Here is a 21,394-nt window from a genome sequence, read left to right as displayed (position 1 = left end):
GTAGAGTCATCTTCTATTTTAAACTGAGGTTATAGGGTCGGCGGCAACTGCTGTCAGCTTCAGCGTATTCGTCAAGGCCACGATAGATTCAAGGGTGTTTGCTACCACAATGCGAATTACTACGAGACGCCGAAATATCGGCTTCGGCGGTACTGAGAGGGTACCTGGAAAAGTGTGCCAGTTGAGGACACAAGTGGCTCCAGAACCCGGGCTAGTGATCGTTCAGTGGCATGCACGAAGTTCTCAAGACGAGGGCTTCCCGTGACTTGGGGGTACATGGTCTTATTCAGGGTATCCCATGTAGTAAATCTAAAATGTACAGTGGTCCAATCTAAAGTCCCCGTGGCGAATCATTACTCCGATATATGTGTTGAACGTTTACATGCAAGCAGCGCCGTCAATGCCGATGACCTTGCCATTGACCCACTCGCCATCCTGGGAAGCCAGGAAGCAGACGACACGGGCAATGTCGATCGGGAGTCCGACACGGTGCATGGGGGACCAGCCAGCGGCGTACTCGTCGACACCTTCGTCGTCGAGCTCACCACCGTTGGGGATGTACTCACGGCAGACGTCGCTGCGGATTTTTGTTAGTTTGATGGTCCGAGACGGCGGATTGTAGAGTGGCATGTTCTTACCGGTACATGTCGGTCTTGATGCCACCGGGGGCGACAGCGTTGACAGTGATCTTCTTGTCACCGAAGTCAATGGCCATGCAGCGGACGAAGGTCTCAATGGTACCCTTGGAGCCGGAGTAGACGGCGTGCTTGGGAACACCCTTGGCCTGGCCAGTGATGGAGCCCATCAGGATGACGCGGCCACCGACCTCGAGGTTCTTGTAGGCCTCGCGGGCCACGAAGAACTGGCCACGGGTGTTGATGGCGAAGACACGGTCGAACTCCTCGGGAGTGACGTCCTTGACGTGGCCGAAGGAGACGACACCGCTGTTGGAGCAGACGATGTTGAGCTTGCCGAAGATCTTCTTGGCCTCAGCGAACATCTTGACGATCTGGTCAACGTCGGAGACGTTGGCCTTGATGGAAGCGGCATCGGAGCCGCCCTTCTTGATGGCCTGGACGACCTGCTCGGCGGTCTCGGCGCTGTTGGCGTAGTTCACAATGACCTTGGCGCCACGACGGCCGAGCTCCAGGGCCATCTCACGACCAATGCCACGACCTGGAAGATGAAAACAATGGTTAGAACTCGAATCAGATGAACGGACCGGGGAATGCACCCCGCAATTTCACCAAGGCTTGCCGATCTCCGGCTGCGGCACTCCCGCAGGGTGCATCCCATCTCGTCGTGGAATAGGTATAGAGAAAACTTACCGGCACCGGTGACAAGAGCAACCTTGCCCTCAAGGGACGCAGAGCCCAGACCGAGGGGGCCGGGGATGGCATCGTACTTGGAACCAGTGGACTGAGAAGTGACACCAGGCATTTTGGCTGATTTGTTTAGGTTGACTGTTGTTGGGGTGGTGTGGTGGTGGCAGGGAACTGGATCGTGATGATACCTAAGAGTGGATTGGTTGAGTGAGTGTTTGAGTTCTGTCGAGTGTTCCAAGAACGAATAGTTGGGCTGGATTTCGAGGCCTTATGTACGGCATCTCGACATGTTGATGGCCAGCCCGTCCGTCCAATGTGTTCTATTCCCGATGCCCGTTTGGAACTCGTGGTACCGCCTCACCTGAGGCCCGTTCCTTTGCTTGCGCCCGGATGCCCGTGGAGAGACGACCGGACTTGCATATGCGCGCACCGGACGTCCGTGAAACGACGCCGCTCCGCCTGCTAATCTCCTAGTTCCAACATGCACATCGCTCCCCGCAACAAAGAGCGAGAGCCGAATGCACGCCACATCGCCCCGTCCTTCTTCTCTTTCGGCTGATCTCCCGCCACCATCCCTGAACTAATAATGGCTGGCCGGTCCCTTGGCGTCACCCACGACCGACGCGCTCCCCGGGCAACGCGGGCGATCCCCTTATCCTAACAGCTAGGTATTTGGACCGCCCGGACCAAGCAAGTCCTGGATGCAGGCCAAGACGATTTGTCCCACCGCGGCGGGCCCCTTTGCTCGGCCTTCCGCCTTCGTGCAGACACAGAACCATCGCTCGCTTCCCGTGGAGTGCATCAACAACGCGAGCCGCCTGTTCGCTAATATCTCGTTCGGTGCGACCCCTTTGGTGGCCCAAGGCTGAAAGGGTCTTGGCCCACTTGCTCGCGCTCTCGCGCTATTCGGACGACATGGAGTTCCCGCTCTGACTAGTGGACCGTGAGGCCGCAAAGCGTCGGCGTGTGATAGTCTCGAGACATATGGTTCGGGGGGTCTCTCCCCGGTCTCCACCTCCACACCCCGCCACCGGTCACCCCTTACGGGAGCACAACATGCAAGGTTGCCGGTCAACTGTTGTTTGGCATGGCGCCGCCACGAGTCTCAATGCCGTCCGAGGTCCGAGTGGAACAATGCCACGCCCGCGTTTGAGACTCGGTGCTGAGAAAGAAGGAACGCGAAGGTTCTGGGCCCGGACTTCAGCTGAAGCCGTTCGTGGCAGGCCCCGCCAGCTCCGCGCCCGCCGACGATGCCTGACCGACAGTGCAAGGTCAATATGTGAACGTGCGAGCTTTCGGCCTTCGAGTCTACATTGTTTGTCGCGGTGTTGAGGTGGGATCATCTGATGTCGAGATGTTGCTCAGAAATTCTCGTACTTGGCCAACTCAAGGGTAATATGTCATCCCAGAAACGGCTCTGACTGTTTGGGGACGAAAGTTTGGGTTCATTCATTGAGATACGGAACTTAGACTCGATCCTTCGGCGGTTCCCGAGCCCATCAGCATGCCGAACCTAACCCATCCGGGGCCGTCTTGGGACACACTTCAAGCTGGACGGCGTAAACATCTTTACAGCTCGGTGTGCTCAGTGCGGACCCGGAACAGGCCCTCTCCGAGGAGACCTCGTGCTGACCGGCGCAGCAGAGCCGACGAGAGCAATCCACCCCGGGCATACCTACACTGAGTTCGGGATGACAATCCGATCATGACGGACCGGAAGTTTCGGTCCTAGCTGGGTTCCCTCACAATCCACGCCAGAACTTCCCACTTTTGTGAAGGTTTCGTATCCCTACAATCTCATGACCGGCAATCTGGGCAATCCGAGACTTATCGCGGCAGAACCCCGCCTCTACGGCCTTCGGGTTTTCTCCCTTTCTACATACGATAATTTTGTGTGATTTGTTGGCTTTTACCTTTCGGGATGCTTGGCGGAAGCTTACAATCAGTCGCGTAATTCTCTTGGTTAGAGCTGGTTCCTTTGTTCAAGTCGAGCCTGTTAACGACAAAGAAAAAAAGGAGACCTCGTCTGAGAACCATTCCCAGCTCGTAATGGTGTACTAGCCACACCCTTCACAATCTCCTTATACTTACGGGCACAAGGAGACTGCGCAAGGAAGCAACACGGTGACAATGTGAAAAGTGAAACACAAATTTCCTTTCCAGGAAGAGGAGTTTAGGACAGTCGAGCGCGATCGCCTTTGGATAGGCCTGAAAGCCATTTCTCTTTCACCAAGCCAGCGATTTGGCATGGAGTCAAGAAGTCAGATCCCTTCTCTCTCTCTCTATCTCTCTCTCTCTCTCTCTCTCCCTTTCTCCCCTCTTTCTTCTATTTCTTCTTCTTCTCTTTTTCTGTCTTCTTTTGCATAGAGATAATGACCAGGTCTACTTCTATACTTGAAAGATTGCGCGCATGGGCAATCTCAGATGGGATTCTCCAAAATTATATAATATTCATCTCTTGCGCAAATGAGGTGCGTCCTGAGCCTCTACCAATTGGTTCGTTCAGTATACTGACATGTGACATTCTTCGCCCATTGCCCTCACGAGCTTGCCCCGGCCTTTCCAATATCTCAGAAACCGCTGAGTCGCGGTGCTGTGCTGACAACGGCGAGCCAAGATTGTGTAGCCACACTGCAGCTATCATAATCCTGTCAGCAGGTGAGCATGTCAGAATGTCAGCAAAACTCGCCGATCGGGATAGCTCTGACCTCGCCGTCATGACAGACCCTCTCGTATTTTTAGCTTTGCTCATTAGAGTTGATAGGGCTTATCCCCCTCTGATCCTTCGGCTGAGCAGCCAAGCCCTCCGCAGGCATCCTTCTAAGTAGTGCAAAGCCACGAAGCCTCCCGAAAGGAATGCGGGGGTCGAAAATCTGCAATTATTTGCACCGGTATATTCATCATCAACAATCAACAAGCCTACCGGATTTGCACTTTTCGACACTCGTGTCTTATATTCAAGAACATATATGGAATCATGCAATGTAAAAAGGTCTCATGATGTTCAGCTCCGGTCCTGCGCTCGTGTCGACAACTTTCAAGAGGCAACGTAAAGCCCCCTCACACAAAATAAAAAGGCTTGAGGCATACACAAGAAGTGCAAGACACGTTGGACAGATACGTACAGCTTATGCCGGTCATTCCGCAGCCGACAAGCGGACAAACTCTGCGCCTCCGCTGCCTGTAAGCCTGCTCCAGATCTCAAGCGAGCTTGCTCTCGAAAGAGGCTGTGGGCCCAAGTGCTAGATTTGGGACATACTTTGATACCTTACAGGGACATAATGTGTCTGCCTCAACAGATCTGGTTAGGGAGCTTGTCATTCTGACATGACCATCCCTAGTTCAGCCCCATTCGACGCTGTTCGGTCCAAAGACCAACCAGATGGAGGCTTGGAAGCATGCTGTCAGACTCCTTTTGCCACGCTTATATGCATACTTAACCGTACGTCTTCACTTAATATGAGTATACGTATTGGACCTTTTGAATGTTTAACTGTTGCCGTTTCTCCTGTGCGCCTAGTACATTGAAACTCGACAGGAGGCAGCAGACAACGTTTCAGACAAAACATCACCCACTTCCTCAGCGCTCAACACAATGTCTGTGAGTGCCAGCCTCGGTCTAAGCTGTCCGCGAGGCGGCGACTTCTATGTCTGCGAGGGCAGTAAGATCGAGTTCTTGGGCTGCTGCGCTACAAACCCATGCGCCGATGGCAGCGGAAGGTGCCCAACCCAGGACTTGAGGATATCCTCATTCAACCCGGACAGATACGCAAGCATCCCACCTCAGGGATGCGACGACCCGAGGCCTGCTAGCCAGCTTTTCTACACATGCACCAACAACATCCCGTTCATCGGATGCTGCGCCAAGAACCCCTGCCAAGAGCCTGATGGCCTCTGCCCGACGGACCACCTCATTGCGACGACTCTGAGCCCAGACGCTGTCAACCGGACGATATTTACACCGGAATCCTCGTCGTCGGCGTCGCCAACCTCTACTCCTAATCCTTCCTCCGGCGGCGGCGGCCTTGCCACAGGAGCTATCGTCGGTATCGCCATTGGGGCCGCTGTGCTGGTTGGTGTCATTGTGACGGTGATCTGGAGATGCGGATGGCATGCCAGGAAGCGCAATGAAAGACGAGAGCCAGCGTGGGAGCCCGCTGCTCAAAGCGCAAACCCAAGCCACCACCCAAATATGGGCTTCGCGCCTCGGAGTCCCGCCCTGTACGACCCTGCACGTGGTAGGTCTCATAAACAGACATCCTTGCGAAGACAAACCAACTAACAAGCGCAGCATCTCATATCAGCTATGCAACAACCGCAGCCCCCAATTCGTACCAGTCCACATCACCGCCGCACTCGCCCTTTTTCCCACTCAAGCACCCGGGTACGCCGCCTGTTGACGACCGTCATCTCTCTACCTACACGGACAGTAATGTGAGCTCCCTCAGTGGGCACACCCCACGGCACCCGAGCCAGTATTCCAGTGCTGTGGTGGAATTGCATCCGGTCAGCGAGCTAGACGGCATGGAGCAACAGGGATCAAGGGCCGAACTAGGTGACGGAACTCCTGTTAACCTATATGGCAAAGGCGGCGACCGATAGAAGTGTTTGTCGAAAAGAAAACGCTGGGTTTACACTAATTACGAGCAGGGCGTTATGGGATGTTTGAACTTGTTGCATTCTTTTACATACAAACCTTTCCTCATGCAGGTGCGCCGGCACCGGGATCACGCACAAACAGTGCAACTATTCGTAATGGTCATAATTGTAGAACTTAGCAACTTATCTTCTAAAGGAGAACTTGGTGCCGACGCTTCTTCTGAGCTTTGGGCACATTGTAGTTCCTGTTCCATCGTTGACAGCTCAAGAGTCTTAGACCGAGAGCACAGTTCAATATTAGTAGATGCGACCAACTGGAACAGATATTGAACGTGGACGTATTGACTCTGCCTAGCCTTGGATCTTCATAAGGCTTTACTCCATGCTCTAATTCATATGGGGAGGCAGGCCAAACATTCTTTGAGCACGCTGCTGGATTCTGTAGCTTCGTTTGACTGCCTGAAATAGAGGCACACGACAACACAGAGTGTTACCACTGCGCTAGCATGCAGAAAATAAAGCATTCTGAATTTTAGTGCTAAATGTCAATACTGATGGTTAATTATCTATGCTGGGAGGGCGGCAAAGCGTAGTCTTTGTCGAGAAGTAATTAGATCGAGGTACATGTTTTGGTATTGTGCGCTGAAATACCAATAAACAAGACCCGCCTTGCTAGCTCAATCGGTAGAGCGTGAGACTCTTAATCTCAAGGTTGCGGGTTCGACCCCCGCGTGAGGCTCAAATCCTCACCGCGATTGGTATAGCCACTCTTGCGGGTTCTTTGATTTTTCGCATTTTTGGGTTTCGCATTCAAATAATATTTGCGGACTGTGTTGTGCGTTCTTTTTGTTTATTAACTTAACTTCTTCTAGTGTATGCATCTCTAAGTATAACAGTTTGACTTTCTTTAAGACTAAGTAAAGTATTTTCTCTTATATAGTATAAAAACCATTAAGACATTAAGAGTGGAACTTAATTCCTAAAATATAGTAAGTAGTAAACACTGAGTATACAAAGCATTCACCTGTGCACTAGAATGCTCTCAATGGTTCTCCACAGTATGGCGTTGATGGCGTCGTTCACTTCTAACAGCGTTAATCCTCATACTGTAGCAAACCGAAGTAGCTAGATTTCCCGCCATAGAGCGCGTCAAATAGCCAGGTTATTATTTTGAACTCTGCTTTTATGTTTGGGTCTCACTGGGAAACTAATTTTCTGGTTCTCTTCAATCTCAGACGTAGATGACATTGAGGTGTGAAAGAGTGTTTCGTGAAAGGAGACAATCAACACAAAGGCCGATACCCCGGTCAAAGTGTTACACATGATGCGGCAGTGAGAGACAGTAGAAACAGGCCTTCAAGTTGCATGCTGTAAACCCAGTTGAGGGGGAATTAGGGACATGAATTCATCCGACGTAAATACACCGGCATTCTTTGGCTTAATGCAATTGCTATCTTGCTCTCCGTGACCGTCGCTTAACCTAATTAATTCACAACAAGAATCGGAATACTTTTATCTTCGTTCTTACATCCTGAGAGATATGGAATCCGGTACCAGGTCTCTCACCCCCCCACCCGTAACCACGCGGCAGCGGGATATGCAGGCCTGGGTCTACAAGCCCCTGCGTGCCAACCCATGGACGATTACCATTTTCATCTCCATCCTACTGGTGTTCATTTGCGTTCCCTTCGGCTGTACACTGGCGTTCCTCTCTACTCAGCGAAGTCTGCCATTTGCGTGGGCCACCCTGGTGGCCTTTAGCGCCACTGTCCTCGCGCTGTTAAGCCTCCTAGGAACATTGAGATGGTGGCACCAGGCTCGTCCTCATCTACCCAAGTTGCCCATCAATCAGAATGGATGTTGTTCGGATGTCTCCGATTTCGCTCTCCGGGGCGCCCTTGGAAGCAATGCCGCAGACACACCCGCCAAGAACCGATTCATCATCACCTGTATCTCGTACCAGATCGTCCGCGTAGCGGATATGATTTTCGGACACCGAGTGCCTCCTCATCTGATTGCCTGCGCGCCTTTCGACGAACTCGCCGTCGACCAGCAAAACGGCTCCAATGTCTATGCCGGTATATCACGTCCACAGGAGGAGGGCGGGAAAGATCGAAATGAGTCAACGAGGTTAGGTGCAACAATGACAGAAGGGTCTTCAAGCCCAGCATCCCGCGTCCAACACCACCATCAGTTCATCTCGCAAAGCAGTACGGCGCCTTCCCAAATCGACTCTCGCAACAGTCAGGGTGTTCAGAACAGCCATGATACCTCGCCGATCACACCCTCTCGCCCCTACACAAGAGCGCGGAAGGACTGGGATGAGCAACGTCGGCACAACGATGTTAACCATGTTCCCCTAAATCGTCAACAGGGGACCATACGCAGACACTTAGCTGAGATGAGGCGGCTTGTGTTGTTGGATCGAGGCAGATATGTACACCCACCACTTGGAGTTCGTGATCAGATGCGTTAAGACACCTGAGGATCGTCTCGCCGCAGCAGCGAGCCCTCATACCAAGGCCAAGTGGAGACTTCAGCCGCTTATGGCGGATAAAGCTCTTCTCAAGCTTTGCCCAACGAACGCGTGGGTGGAATACTGTCCAGGAGTTTGGATCAGAGTTTTACGTAGAATAGATTCTTGACCTGGTTCTGAGAAGCATTTTGTGGTGGAAGATGTGTCTGTTTAATTCGTGTGGTGCAGGTGGGATTCCAAGGGTAATAACAATCATCAATCAGTATGGGAGTTTGTAGAATCTAATGTACAATATTGCGAATCCCGCTTTCCATGACACCACGCCCATAAACTCATCATCTCCCGAAGCTTGTGAACGGAACCCTCTTACCAATATACCACGTGTCCGTTTTCTAAGTCATGAAAGCAACGCAATCTCCGAGTTGAGTGAAGTTTGCTCTCCAAGGTTACATAATGTTACAGATGTCTAAATAGAGGATCCATTCCTCAGGTAGTGGGTTATAGCAATGCCTCTTCTTGTGCTTGCGTAGAACCTCTAAAGTATTGCTTGAAGCCTTCGTAGCTTCCAATACCGATGCCGCTCCCGACAGCGGCGGCCAAGCAGGTTAAACTGCCTCCCCTGAACAATCCACGAACGCCCTCTGTACGAAAGACGTCCCGCGCCACGCGTAAGGGGCCGTGAGGCGCGCGAGGTTGGGCATGTTCAACATGTGTTATTGCACTGCCTTGGATCCTGACTGAAGTTGGAATAAACGGGGAATCGTTGCTTGGCGCCCGGCCACAAGCCTCATTCTCGTCTTCACCACGTCAACCGGGACGAAGAGAAAGGAAGCAGAAGCACCGGCGAGGGCGGCACTAATCGTGTGAACCTGGATCTGCTGTGTTATACTTCCTTGATCTTTCCCGCTCTTCTGCTCCCGCCTTTTCAGCAACTTCGCCGCCAGAGATTCATAGAGCAGGAACGTCAGGGAGGTCCCGGGTATACTGCTTGTTGCCAGGGCTGTATAGCCAGCCCACAACCTTGACGGCCTTTTCATGAACGTTTTGAGAATTTTCAACGTGGGTGACTGGCGTTTCGCCGATCCTTCGCCTTGCTGATACACCTGCGCATTCTGCTTCAGAACCTCCGCCGGGTTGATGATGGCGCAGGCCACGAGGTCGGCGGCAGCACTGCTGGCCCCGTGGAGCACTGGCAACGGCACGCCCTGGAGATAGCCCGCTGCTCTAGCGTCTTGAGAGGCCTTCTTTAAGCCCTCATAGATGGTGAAGAATGCAGCGGCCGAGGGCATGCCGGCGACCAGGGTCGGGCCGAAGCCCTGGTACAGCCCAAGAAAGAGGGACCGGTTGAATGATCCATTGGCGTTTTTATAGTGCGTCCTGTAGGTAGGTGACTGAGTGCGAGTGATCAACGTGTCGATCGGGTGGACCAGGATATCAACGCCCAGAGCAGCGATCGCAGCCGCCTGTTCAAAGCTTAGTTCGGGACCCAAACCGTGATTGCGGAGCTGTCATATGGGCTTGCGGGTACGCACCAGCGATATTTCTGAGCCGGGGCTGAGAGACATAAATGTTGGTTGAGCCGGGGTTGGGATGACGAGGTTGAGAACTCTATTGATCGAAACATTGTAGGCGAACTTGATTATCCCAACCTAAGGTCGTATAGGGGTTTCGGCGGCCGCGGCCTCCTGTCACTCCGGTGGTTCCCGCAAGTCCGAGCTTCAGATAGTGAAATGAATTCAATCGCTAACGCAATGTCCACGCCTCGCGCCGAATGACACTCATGATGTACTGATTGTATACATCATTAGTTTCGCGAGCCTAAATACCCATTCAAGCGGCACTTCATTCCACGTGAGTGAACTTCTTGGATTTCGAATCAAACCGAGATTTCTTCCTCGACTTTTCAACCAACTCTCTTCCCCCACAGACTCGTTCAATGTTTTCATCAATTGAACGTAGTTGCGAAGCTAAGAGTTGTGGTATACCAACCCTGGACTGGTTTCCAATCAGTCACATACCATTTGAGAGCTTGAAGCCGTTGCAACGGGACATGTTCAAGCAAAGTATGTCCGCCTCCAAAACACCTCAATAACCCAAGAATTCTGGAGAAAGACTTATATTCTGATTACAAGGCGTAAAGTTGCAGATTGAAATCCTCTTCTTGGCAATGGTGGCTATTCTTCGCATATCGCAGGGCTCATGTGCAATTTTGTTGGAGTTGATGTAGCTCTTACTTGTGCCGAGGACGATCTACGGGTTAGCGCATATCGAATTTATCAATGCATCAATTCTAGCCCTTTGCCTCTCTTATAAAGTTGTCGAGATGAGAAACCAGGCTAGTCTTGCTCAATGTGTCGTTTGTTCCGCGCTAGCTTTAGACAGCTTGAGGGGTGATACAACCATCTTCGCTGATAACCTACCATCGGACAACGGGTCCGTTATGCGAGCTCACAGAAACGTCTCAGAGTTGATTACTGTGTGAACGTCTAATGTTCACTGCGGGATGCCGAAGAAGAAGAAGCCGTCCATCTGACTCTTGAAACTTGTACACCTCATGGTAGCCTTCAGAGTCCAATAAAACCAGGCTGAGCAATTCACCAGCTCGGCGTGGTGTTCAATGCCGAGCTCCGTGTAGATGCGGACCTCGTGCTTCCGGGTTCCTCCTCCCTGCGACAGCTCTCGCCCGGGGGTTTCGACTATGATATTGTCGATGTCTAAGGGCCAAAGAGTACGGCCGGCCGAATCGAGGGTATGGTGGGGGGTAGCTGGCAAGCTACCCACTTACACCGTGTTTACCCATATATCCCCCTCGGTCGGGCTGCCCTCTTTGACCTTCTCATTGCCTATTAGCTAACCAACACTGGTTCTATCCATATCGCCATTACATGGACGAGAGACGGGACTACCGTCGCCATTCTGAAAAAATGTCGGCAACTCTATTCAAGAGGTTTGCGAGACTGATACGGGCACGTTCCGTACACTGTCACAACCTGCCGGGCTCTCATGTGGGTAGAAAAAGAAAGACCCATTGTCCCCTCTCGAACGCGACTCATGGTGCCGTGGCGCAGAGGCATTCACAAATAATCACCACAGCACGGATGGGTCTTTTGAAATAACGACTAGCCGAGGGTAGCATCAATACGGGGCCTCGAATTCCCAATCGTCAAAATGCCGTTCCAATGACGACACTTCGAAATCAACTGCGCAACCGATAGAAAGCAATCCAAAAAGAACAACGGAAAGAAAAAAGAAGAAGAAAGCAGAGGTGATGAGTTGAACCCATTCGTTGGTAGACACGTGCCAAGCAAACGACTCTATCGCCCGGTTCGACGTTCCCCTTTTTCCCCAGATGAGGCGAGACGTGCGGGCAGGCGGTCCAACTAGGACAGCATCATGGGGAAACGACACTAGGTAGTCGCGCCGGCTCGATTGCTGGCTGATATGCCACGGCCATGTCCGACTCTCCTATTGCCAGAACGCAATCAACTCAACTGGACCGACATCAGACCATCCTGACGTAGAGAAAAGGAGGGGGGTTGCGGTCATCCTATGGCCGATGGCATCATCATCCGCACAGAAGTTCCGGCCTCCCATCACATTCGCGAGGTCACATCGCATGAGTGAGGAACAAAACCGCCCGCCTGGACCTCCAGACTGCCCAACCGACCTTGCATGGCCGCATTGCCGGCTAGGCACTCAATGTAAAAGGCCGGCACTCATCTCCCCTTGTATGTGCGTACATGGCATCACCAAAAGGCCAGGCCCAAGGGATTCGCAGGGGGGTGGAGGCTCGGCAAATCTCCCTCTCTGCCTTGGTTCCTGCATCACCTACCTGCAGCGCCAACGCTCACCACCACCCCCCCCCCCCCAGAGTCTGTCAAGACCTGGTTTGGCCAATAGGCCGCGGGCGGTGCGGTGCTGTGCCGCGCGATCGCGTTCAGGGGAGAGACCCAAACAAGGCGTGTGGTAGCTCGCTTCTGTCGTCGGCTGCGTGATAATCTCCTTAGTGTGTGGGCAGCATGCCGGATCGACTCGGATTGATTCGACGAGAGCCCACTGTCACTGCTTCACACCCACAGATACACTCCAGGTCGGCAGAGTGAATACGTCTGAACCATTCAGCATCTTCAACTCGCCCCAAGACAGGGGGGGGGCTGCTCTATTAGCAGAATCGGTTCCTGCAGTGGCCTCGAGTTTTAAATTTTCCGAACTAGCCCAACGGGGAGTCTGTGAGCGCCGATCCACGATTAAACATGATCATAAGCGGCACATCTCCACGGCGGTGCTCAGGGGCTGAGCCGTCCCACCGTCGGGATTGCTTACACCTACGGAACGTGGAGCGGTTGACGCGAACTCGGCCGAACTCGGCAGCAGTTTATTTCCAGACGCTCGACTGGAGTTGATCTATGCGAAGCAAACGACATATGCGTAACTGGGAGACGCAGTTGCAAACGCGTGTCGTCGTTGGAAGGGGCCTATTGCCAGACGGGTACGACGCTACGGTACCATCGACGTTTTTTTGACAGCGACACGTCAAGCTCGCCATCTTCCATCCGGCCGGCAAAAAGACTGGCCACACTCGACGGGGCGGGTAAGAGTTGCATCCAGCCCCCCTTCCAACTCCAACTCTCCCACTGAGGGCGGTTCAGGGGTGGGCGAGTAGCAGAGGACAGGGTATCATCGTGCGCTGTGCGCTCCGCAGATGAGCGGGCAGATGATCTGCCCGTTCGGTTCCATGAAAAAGCAAAGGCCCAGCCCGAAAACTCTGAACGCTACATCGCGCGGAGCATTTGGTCCTGGGCTTGGCTTAGGTACGAATATAACAATGGGAGGTGAGTATGTTAACGGGCGATATGAGCGGTTTTAAGCCCTGCCCTTCCAACGTCAGTTCATCACACATACCATATCGCCGTCGGCGTGTGATCCAGTTCCTGTGAGGGACAGCTTTGACTGTGTCTTAAAGAGAGAGAGAGAGAGATTCTCTGTGTGTGTGCGTGGCAGGAGAGAGGAGAACAGAAGAAATGTTCGACTCTGGAGAATCAGCTCCCCGGGCAATATCTGACCTATCTTATGGCCCCCAGTCCCACAGGCGGATTCACGATACTCGGACCCGACAGCCCATGCCATCGGAGGTCTGTCCGCTTTCGGACTGGCTCAGACTCCTCAACCATCCCCCAAACGTCATTTGGACGTTTGGAATTGCTCACTATGCTGGGTCTGCTGCATTTTTTTTTTTTTTGCGGGACAACATGGAAGTCCGTCGTTTGTCAATGGGGAAAAAAGAAAAGGGAATGGGAAAATACGATTATGGACTTCTCGATTTATCCTGTTAATCCTTGAATCCCGGGCTTCTTGTTTTTTCTATGGGCTCTCTCCGGTCCCCAATCACACACCCCTCTCCCTCTTTTCTTTCTTTCTTTCTTTTCTTCTTTTCTTCTACCAGTCGTTACCGTTGTCGTTGCTCACCGTCGCCGTGCCCCCGCCCTCGGCCTCGGCCACGATCTTGGTCCTTGCGACCCTGCCCGTGGTGTCCACGTAGATGTTGCTGAAGGCCTCCAGGCCGGGGTAGGGCGCGTACAGGTATTGCAGCTCAAACTCTTTGACCCGGCCGTCGACCGTGACGGTCTTGTTGTGGCCGGTGAAGGTCATGTCGCGGCTGTAGTAGCCGACGACCCGCCTGCCGCTCTCGTCGCCGTTATTGTCGAGGTAGACGTCGTAGAGCGAGCCGTTCTGCGCCAGCACGCGGTTCGTGTGCGTCCGGCCGGAGAAGTCGTTGACCGAGTAGAGGATGTTGTTCTCGAGGCGGTAGGTCAGGTCGCGCTTCGCGAGCGAGCCGGCGGCGTCCTCGGCGGGGTCGGCGACGACGTCGGTGGTCTTGTTGACGATGTCGCCGACGGTGTCGCCGAGCGTGGCGATGATGGGGTTCAGGTCGATGCTCGTGAGCACGTCGTCCACCATCTTGACGACGTTCTCCAGGCGCGCCTCGAGCTCGACCTTGGCCGAGACGTTGTAGATGCCCAGCTTGACGCGGTCGATGCGCGCGTCGACGCCCGCCTGGAAGTGAAGCAGGTTCAGCACCTTGGCGTCCAGGTTGACCTTGGCCGTGATGTTCTGCACCTCGATGCTGATCTCGCCCACCGACACGGACGCGTTGAGGTACACGTCCGGAATCGGGTTAAGCGTGTCGATGCCCGTCTTGGTGTTGGCCGTCTCGTAGACGGCCGACTCATTGTCGCCGCGGCGGTTCAGGTCGTAGCCGAAGTAGCCGTCGCCCTTGGGCTCATCCTGGGCGAGGGCGAGCGTCGAGAGGGCGAGGAGGGCGAATGCCTTGGTGGCCATAGAGGCCATCATGATGACTTTGGGTAAGGGAGGGACAGACAAGAGTCTCGAAAAATGAATGAATGAATGGCCGTTGTAGGCCGTTTGGTGATGCTTGAGACTAGCTGACTGACTGACTGAACGAAGGAAGGGCCGCGGGGACGAGCGAGGTCTGACGACGTTTGGAGGCGGGCGGAACCCAACGATAGAAGTATCAAGTATGGCCTATCAACCCGGCTGAGATGAGTGGTACGAGACAGACAGAGATGGGAGGGGAGGGGGGTGGGATTCTCAAACATGAGGACGAGAACGAAGGCCTCCGGGGGCCGTCACTGCGTCGAGAATACCATCCCCCCTTGACATGATATCTTGGACTGCCACTGACAAGGCCTAATCTCTCTCCCGCTTCCAACGTTAACGACCGGGTCTCGCTCGCGAAAGGTCCCCCGCACGCGGCGCCCCCGTTCCAGGCGAATCCTCCGACTGGCTACCATGGGAAAGAAAGTCACGCAGAAGCATATCCACCCCCCCTCCCCCCTCCACCTCGTCCTCGTTTATCACGTTCGGTTCCGATGCAACACGACCAAGCCCATACATACCTCATGCATGCAAGAGGAGAAGAGACTGTTTGCTCGGTATCCTCATTTCCCATCCCAGAACCCGTGGTATGAACATGGAATATTCCAAGGTTTTTCTGTCATTCCATCACATGCGGTTGCCCGCCCCTCCCCTCTCCCCGCCCCTATTTGCCAGGCCTCGGCCCGGTGGCTTGCAGCCTGTCATGGGTTTCTGCCTGTCTCACAGCCCATGTTCCTCCTATGAGAGAGACGCATCGGCGTGGAAGGACGTCCTGGATGAGCGAATACCTAGTCGACTGACCATCCAGAAAAGAAGAAGAAAAAGAAAACAAGGGGGGCTGTAAACACTAGGACAACACCACCCGCCCAGAACCGTTGCATAATACCCGCCCTAGATATGGGGTACGCCCGCATTGCATCAGACCCAGTCAGGGATGATCTCGATGCAAAAGCCGGCGGATGAGGCCCCCGATATGCGAGCGACATGGAGACGAGATGAGGGTGACTTGACAATCCGGATGCACTCCGTGAGAGGGGGGCAGGGGGGGGCGGCAATAGCTAGGATGAGGTAACTTGACGATTCCCGGCATACCACGCGCGCATCGCTCACGATGCCGCCTTATATCCCCCCAGGCAAGCCCATCCACCACGAGCGCAATCCCCCCCCCCTCAAGGCTTCTCACCTGGTGCTCCCATCGTCACTCCTTCTTTCCTTCAAGGCCTATCACCGCCACACATTCTTTTATTCCAGCACCTAGCCCAAACCCCCAGTCTTGAGAGATGAGGTCCTCCATCCTCTCCCTCCGGCTCGCGCTCTTCGTCGCCCTCGTCGTCGCCCAGACCCCGACGACGACGACCGCCGAAACGGCGGCCCCGTCCACGCCCGAGGCCACGGGAACACCATCACAGACGCCGACCTCAACCGCGGCGCAGGACACGACGACGACCAGCGGTAACAGCGGCGGCGGCGGTGGCGGCACCACCTCCCGCCCCTCCAGCACGCCCCCGGCCGACGTCTACCTCAAGGTCCCCGAGCTCTCGGTCGGCCGCATCGAGCTCGACGTCGACAATCTCAGCGCCGAGGTGAACCTCGCCGCCGAGGTCGCCAAGCTCGTCACCATCAACGCCGGCGTGCAGGTCGGCATCGAGAAGGTCAACATCACCATCGTTGACGTCGAGGCCGAGCTCGAGCTCGTCATCCGCCTCGGCAACCTCGTCGACATCGTCAACCGCACCCTCGCCTCCCTCGACCTCAACCCCCTGCTCATCAACCTGCTCGACACCGTCGGCGACGTCGTCGACGACGTCATCGGCGCCGTCGACGGCCTCCTCGGCTCCATCGTCAACGGCGACTCCAAGATCAACTTCCTCATCGACAACCTCGGCAACATCGTCCAGGAGGTCGCCGGCGGCGCCGGTGGCGCCCTCAGCACCATCATCGGCAACTACCAGCAGAACATGACCTTCACCGGAAACCAGCAGGACCTCGGCAACGGCCTCGTCCAGAAGACGTTCCAGTACTCCCCGCTCAACTCCCTCGTCAACATCGTTTTCAACACCCTCGGCCAGGTCGTGCGGGCGACTGTGGTCAAGGGCGGCGGTTCCGGCGGCGGCGGAAGCTCGATGGCGTCGGGGACGGCGGCGCCGACGACTGCCGTGACGACTGCCGCTCCCACAACGACGGCGGCTGCAAGCGCATAATCAGTTATAGAATAAAACGTAGAAGCCAATATTTGAACAAATCATTATGCCTTTGTGCAAAACGGGCAATCTTCTCTTTGTGCATGCATGAGGTTTGATACAGGGCTTAAATAAACTTTAAGTTGTTCAACATCCTAGACTTCAACAGATGGGGACAGTATGGGCGGACATAAACAATTCGTATGCGTATATCCCTCATTTTTCATCACGAACAACTTATTTTTTGAAATTTGTGGTCAATTTGCCGTGATACTACTAATGCCATCCATTGCAGTCCCTAACGCCTGTGCAGTCCGTCCAAGTGACGAAGAAATTAGTATGCAAGCTGGGTGCTAAGACCGTCAAGCTCACGAGCCCACACGCGGTGCTGAGCAATCGTGTAAAAGAACTTCTCCAAGAATCCCTTGCCGTTCTTAATAATCTTGACCGTCTCCTTGAGGCTGTCGGGCGAGAATTTCTTCATCGTAATGACACCGTAACTCTCTGTCACGGTACTGTCGGTGGACAGAGTAACCTCAGGCAGAGTGATGGCAGTGCGGATGAATTCAACACCCTCACCGGTAGCTGCAATGGCCTTGAGATGACCGAAAGCCTCTCGGATCCAGTGAACGGCTCTGCCGTTCTTGGTCAAGGTCTTGATAGACTCCTCGCCACCGGGAACGAAGATAGCATCAACCATGGTGGATCTGAAACCCTCAAGGTGGTGAGCGGGCTTGACACCATTGCCGGGTGTCTTGGATACTCCTGCGGGGAAGATCTCGGAGCGCCGAGTACCAATCACCATAGGAATGGCCATGGAAGCAACAACTTCGGCCTGAACAGCGCCGAAGGCGACAGGGTCGAAGCCATCGGCGATGATGATGGCCACGCGACGCGAGGCGATGGTGGGTGTCTCGGGCATGAACTCCAGCTGGCTGAGACCCTTGGCCTTCTTTCCATGGTTGGCGAGGCCAGCCTTCTCGGGCTTGGTTCCACCAACCATCTCAGCAACAGTCTGGGCCAAGCCGAGGTCGATGTCGGCGAGACGCTGAGACATGCGCTCGTAGACGACGGGGTCCTCGCAGTGGTCCAGTTCGAAGGCGAAAGCGTTGGCGGCGTGAAGCTTCTCAATAGGAGACAAACTGTTGAAGAAGAGCTGAGCTTGGCTGAAGTGTTCTTTGAACTTGGCGCTCTTGGTGCGCTGCTTGATGCCCTCCACCTTCTGTGCAAAGTCGACGTATGCACCAGAGACCTTGGAGTGGTTGGCGGGGGGCACGGCCTCGTGGCGATTAGGCCAATAGTTGGTGTTACCCTTGGAAATGGTTTGGCGGTGCTGACCATCCCTGTTGAAGTTCATTACGGGGCACACGGGCTTGTTGATGGGAAGCTCCTGCCAGTTGATGCCGAGACGAGTGATTTGGGTATCAAAGTAAGAAAAGTTGCGGCCCTGGAGGAGAGGGTCGTCGGAAAATCCAATGCCAGGAACGACGTGGCTGGTGCAGAAGGCGACCTGCTCGGTCTGGGTGAAGTACTCGTCGGGGTTCTTGTTTAGCTCCATCTCTCCGATGTAACGAATGGGGATCTGCTCCTCAGGCCAGACCTTGGTGGCATCAAGAATGTCAAAGTCAAAGTCATGCTCCTTGGACTCGGGAAGGACCTGGATACCGAACTTCCATTTGGGGTAAGCACCATTCTCAATAGCCTCGGCGAGGTCCTTGCGGTGGAAGTCGGGGTCTTGGCCAGCAAGCTTCAGAGCCTCATCCCAAACGAGGGAGTGGACACCGAGCTCGGGTGTGAAATGGAACTTGACAAAGTGACGCTCGCCCTTGTCGTTGATGAGGGTGTAGGTGTTGACTCCGAAACCCTGCATCATTCTGTAGGAGCGGGGAATTGTGCGGTCGGACATAGCCCAGCAGAACATGTGGGTGGCCTCTGTATGCAGATACTGGAAGTCCCAGAAGTTGTCATGGGCAGACTGGGCCTGGGGGAACTCGAGCTGAGGCTCAGGCTTGCCTGGTTTTGGTCAGCATGATGTACTCCCAACAGGGGTAGCAAGAACGACGACTTACCTGCGTGGATGACATCGGGGAACTTCATGGCGTCCTGGATGAAGAAAACGGGAATATTGTTTCCAACAAGGTCCCAGTTTCCCTCCTCCGTGTAGAACTTGACTGCAAAGCCGCGTACATCGCGAACGGTGTCGGCACTGCCTCTGCTACCGAGAACAGTGGAAAAGCGGAGGAACAGAGGGGTCTCGCGAGAGGTGTCGGTCAAGATACCGGCGTTGGTCACATCCGAAGCGCTCTCGAAGAGTCTGAAGGTACCAAAAGCACCAGCACCTCTTGCGTGAACGACTCGCTCAGGGATTCTCTCATGGTCGAAACGGTGGATCTGGCAGTGTTAGTAAGAGTGATGCAAACAGTAAAAAGCAGACACAGCATACCTTTTCCCTGGCAATGGCATCCTCAAGAAGCGTGGGACCGGTCTTGTCATTGTTGGTCACTCGTAGCCAGTCGTCCGTGTTCTCGATCTTGGTGCCAAAGTCGGTGGTCATGGGAGCCTTGGGGTTAGGCTCGACCATGTTCTCAGCGAGCTGAGCGTTCTTCTTGTTTGATTGACCCATGACGACGTTTCCGGCTTTCTTCAGGGTTGCAGGAAGAATGTTTGACATGTTGAGGTAGAAGATTGGTGAAAAGGGCTTGGAAAAGGAGAGAATAGAGGCAAGATATATGAATCCGAGAGGTGGGAAGGAGCGGAGGACGAGATGCGAAGATTCAAGAAACGGGCGTGGTCGTCAACCCCTGGCCAACCCCGTCTTTATAAAACAAGTGCTACCATTGGGCAGTTGAACGATTGATCCATGTCCTCGATGCTCGAGCTGCAGAATGCAGTCGATCTCCTAGCAATTCCTGACGTCAACCATATGGGCAGAGTGCATGAAATGGTGGTACATGACAGTCGAGGACGACAGTTATCGCCTCTACCTACACTGGGGTTGGACGGGGCCGTGCTGCAAGGAGCTCCATTGGTGGGACATTCTCGGCATCTGGAGGACTACGTTAGGTGGCGTATAGGAGGCATGGAACGCTTCGCTTACTTGCTAGCGTAGCTGTCTGGATGAGTGTAGCGGTAGAGACGAGCTTGACGGTAGCAGAAGACAAAAAAGGTGTGGAATTGTTTGGCCGGAGCAGAGAGCAGAGATCAGAGATCACGGAAAGCGCAGGCACATCGTGATTTCGCCATGTTGATGTCAGAGCCCCAAGTCGCCGCGTCCCAAAGCAGCAACGCTCCACGCCCCCCCCCCCCCTGTACATATGCCTCTCGTGCCTGCCCTGCCAGTAGTCGAACAACGGGACTTATGGTCCGGCAAGTGGGTACAGCTGGCCCTATTGGCCAATAAGACACCGTTATCTGGGCTACCGCCAGCGGCAGAGTGGGTCTCTCACCGAAGCTCAGACGGTACGTACTCTCTTTCCTGATGCCCCTCCCCCTCCTCTGGACAATTGCCCCTCAATGGTCCAAGCTTTTCTACAAAGTACCGCTACTATGGTACTACTACCACCCACCTACTTATTAGCTAAAAAGGTCGAGGCAGGCAGGCAGGTGTGCCCTATGGTGATTGGCACCAAAGGCGCCTCATTCGACAGTTTTGCAGCACTGGTGAGATCATTGCATGGTAATCCATCGATCGAGATGTGGGCTCTGATTGCCGAGAAGCCCATCTCTTTGGCATCCAATTGTTTTGTTGCAACCTGTTACTAACGTTGAAGCCCCCATCCTCGATCCGGAAGTCCCGTCGCAGCATGTACAAGTACCTCCCTCCTCCGCACACCGGGTAGGTAGTCCTTTTGCAGCTTGATGTGCACCCAGAGGCTGCCGTCTCGAGACAGAGTTCGAGTTACATCGGCATGATCCAAAGTAAACGCAATACTCATGGGGATAAACAAGCTCAACGGCTGGAACTGCTCCCTGTCAAGAGTCTTTTCTTGACAGGCCGTTCGTTGACAATTCTCGTCATTGCATGCAAACAAACCCCAGGGCTAGACGTCAACGTGCAATAACTATTACTACGGAACAAACCCAAGTCAAGCATCTATTAATCAGATATTTTCCTGGCCTTGAAGCAGCGACTGACTGAAACCTTGAAGCATCCACCCTTTCTCTCTCTCTCTCTCCCCGCCGTTGTTTCCACTTGCGGGTGTGTTTGTGTGCCTACCTTTGGCTCTTTTCGGCCGAGCACCGACGTCATAGACTGCACTAATCGCCGTCATCCGTCACCCGTCACCCACTTCCCGCTTGAACCTCGCAGCAAATGGTCCAGACTCTCTCTCCGGTCTGATTATACCTGCTACTGTTAGCAAAGCAGCTTCTGCCTGTCTGCATTATCGGCCCTTCAACAGCCCACCAGTTCGCCGCAG

The 21,394-nt window shown here is 54.1% G+C and overlaps 7 protein-coding genes and 1 non-coding gene across 8 annotated transcripts; 4 read left to right on the top strand and 4 right to left on the bottom strand.

Moving 5' to 3' along the window:
* Nucleotides 1-378: 378 nt before the first annotated feature.
* On the bottom strand, nucleotides 379-1,440 carry GLRG_08001 (short chain dehydrogenase; the record flags this gene model as incomplete). The annotated part of the gene is made up of 3 exons (XM_008098686.1): nucleotides 379-577; nucleotides 639-1,176; nucleotides 1,329-1,440. The coding sequence occupies 3 exons, from the start codon at nucleotides 1,438-1,440 to the stop codon at nucleotides 379-381; spliced, it is 849 nt and encodes a 282-aa protein (XP_008096877.1).
* Nucleotides 1,441-4,920: 3,480 nt separating this feature from the next.
* Nucleotides 4,921-5,927, top strand: GLRG_08000 (uncharacterized protein; the record flags this gene model as incomplete). Its single annotated transcript, XM_008098685.1, has 2 exons — nucleotides 4,921-5,563; nucleotides 5,617-5,927. 2 exons carry the CDS (start codon nucleotides 4,921-4,923, stop codon nucleotides 5,925-5,927), a joined length of 954 nt encoding a protein of 317 aa, XP_008096876.1.
* A 663-nt stretch (nucleotides 5,928-6,590) lies between these two features.
* GLRG_13202 lies at nucleotides 6,591-6,663 on the top strand. Its single transcript has one exon. It is a non-coding gene; the product is annotated as a tRNA-Lys (tRNA).
* Nucleotides 6,664-7,464: 801 nt separating this feature from the next.
* Nucleotides 7,465-8,287, top strand: GLRG_07999 (uncharacterized protein; the record flags this gene model as incomplete). The annotated part of the gene is made up of 2 exons (XM_008098684.1): nucleotides 7,465-8,002; nucleotides 8,169-8,287. The coding sequence occupies 2 exons, from the start codon at nucleotides 7,465-7,467 to the stop codon at nucleotides 8,285-8,287; spliced, it is 657 nt and encodes a 218-aa protein (XP_008096875.1).
* An 826-nt stretch (nucleotides 8,288-9,113) lies between these two features.
* GLRG_07998 (uncharacterized protein) lies at nucleotides 9,114-9,965 on the bottom strand (the record flags this gene model as incomplete). The annotated part of the gene is made up of 2 exons (XM_008098683.1): nucleotides 9,114-9,863; nucleotides 9,933-9,965. 2 exons carry the CDS (start codon nucleotides 9,963-9,965, stop codon nucleotides 9,114-9,116), a joined length of 783 nt encoding a protein of 260 aa, XP_008096874.1.
* A 3,871-nt stretch (nucleotides 9,966-13,836) lies between these two features.
* On the bottom strand, nucleotides 13,837-14,748 carry GLRG_07997 (uncharacterized protein; the record flags this gene model as incomplete). The annotated part of the gene is made up of 1 exon (XM_008098682.1): nucleotides 13,837-14,748. One exon carries the CDS (start codon nucleotides 14,746-14,748, stop codon nucleotides 13,837-13,839), a length of 912 nt encoding a protein of 303 aa, XP_008096873.1.
* Nucleotides 14,749-16,076: 1,328 nt separating this feature from the next.
* On the top strand, nucleotides 16,077-16,997 carry GLRG_07996 (uncharacterized protein; the record flags this gene model as incomplete). The annotated part of the gene is made up of 1 exon (XM_008098681.1): nucleotides 16,077-16,997. The coding sequence occupies one exon, from the start codon at nucleotides 16,077-16,079 to the stop codon at nucleotides 16,995-16,997; it is 921 nt and encodes a 306-aa protein (XP_008096872.1).
* Nucleotides 16,998-17,310: 313 nt separating this feature from the next.
* GLRG_07995 (catalase) lies at nucleotides 17,311-19,647 on the bottom strand (the record flags this gene model as incomplete). Its single annotated transcript, XM_008098680.1, has 3 exons — nucleotides 17,311-18,989; nucleotides 19,046-19,367; nucleotides 19,420-19,647. The coding sequence occupies 3 exons, from the start codon at nucleotides 19,645-19,647 to the stop codon at nucleotides 17,311-17,313; spliced, it is 2,229 nt and encodes a 742-aa protein (XP_008096871.1).
* Nucleotides 19,648-21,394: the final 1,747 nt, after the last annotated feature.

This window comes from Colletotrichum graminicola, assembly GCF_000149035.1.
Source record: "Colletotrichum graminicola M1.001 genomic scaffold supercont1.35, whole genome shotgun sequence".
Taxonomy (NCBI): Eukaryota; Fungi; Ascomycota; class Sordariomycetes; order Glomerellales; family Glomerellaceae; genus Colletotrichum; species Colletotrichum graminicola.
Note: the sequence above shows the minus strand (reverse complement) of the source record. Positions and strands in the feature narration are given on the sequence as shown.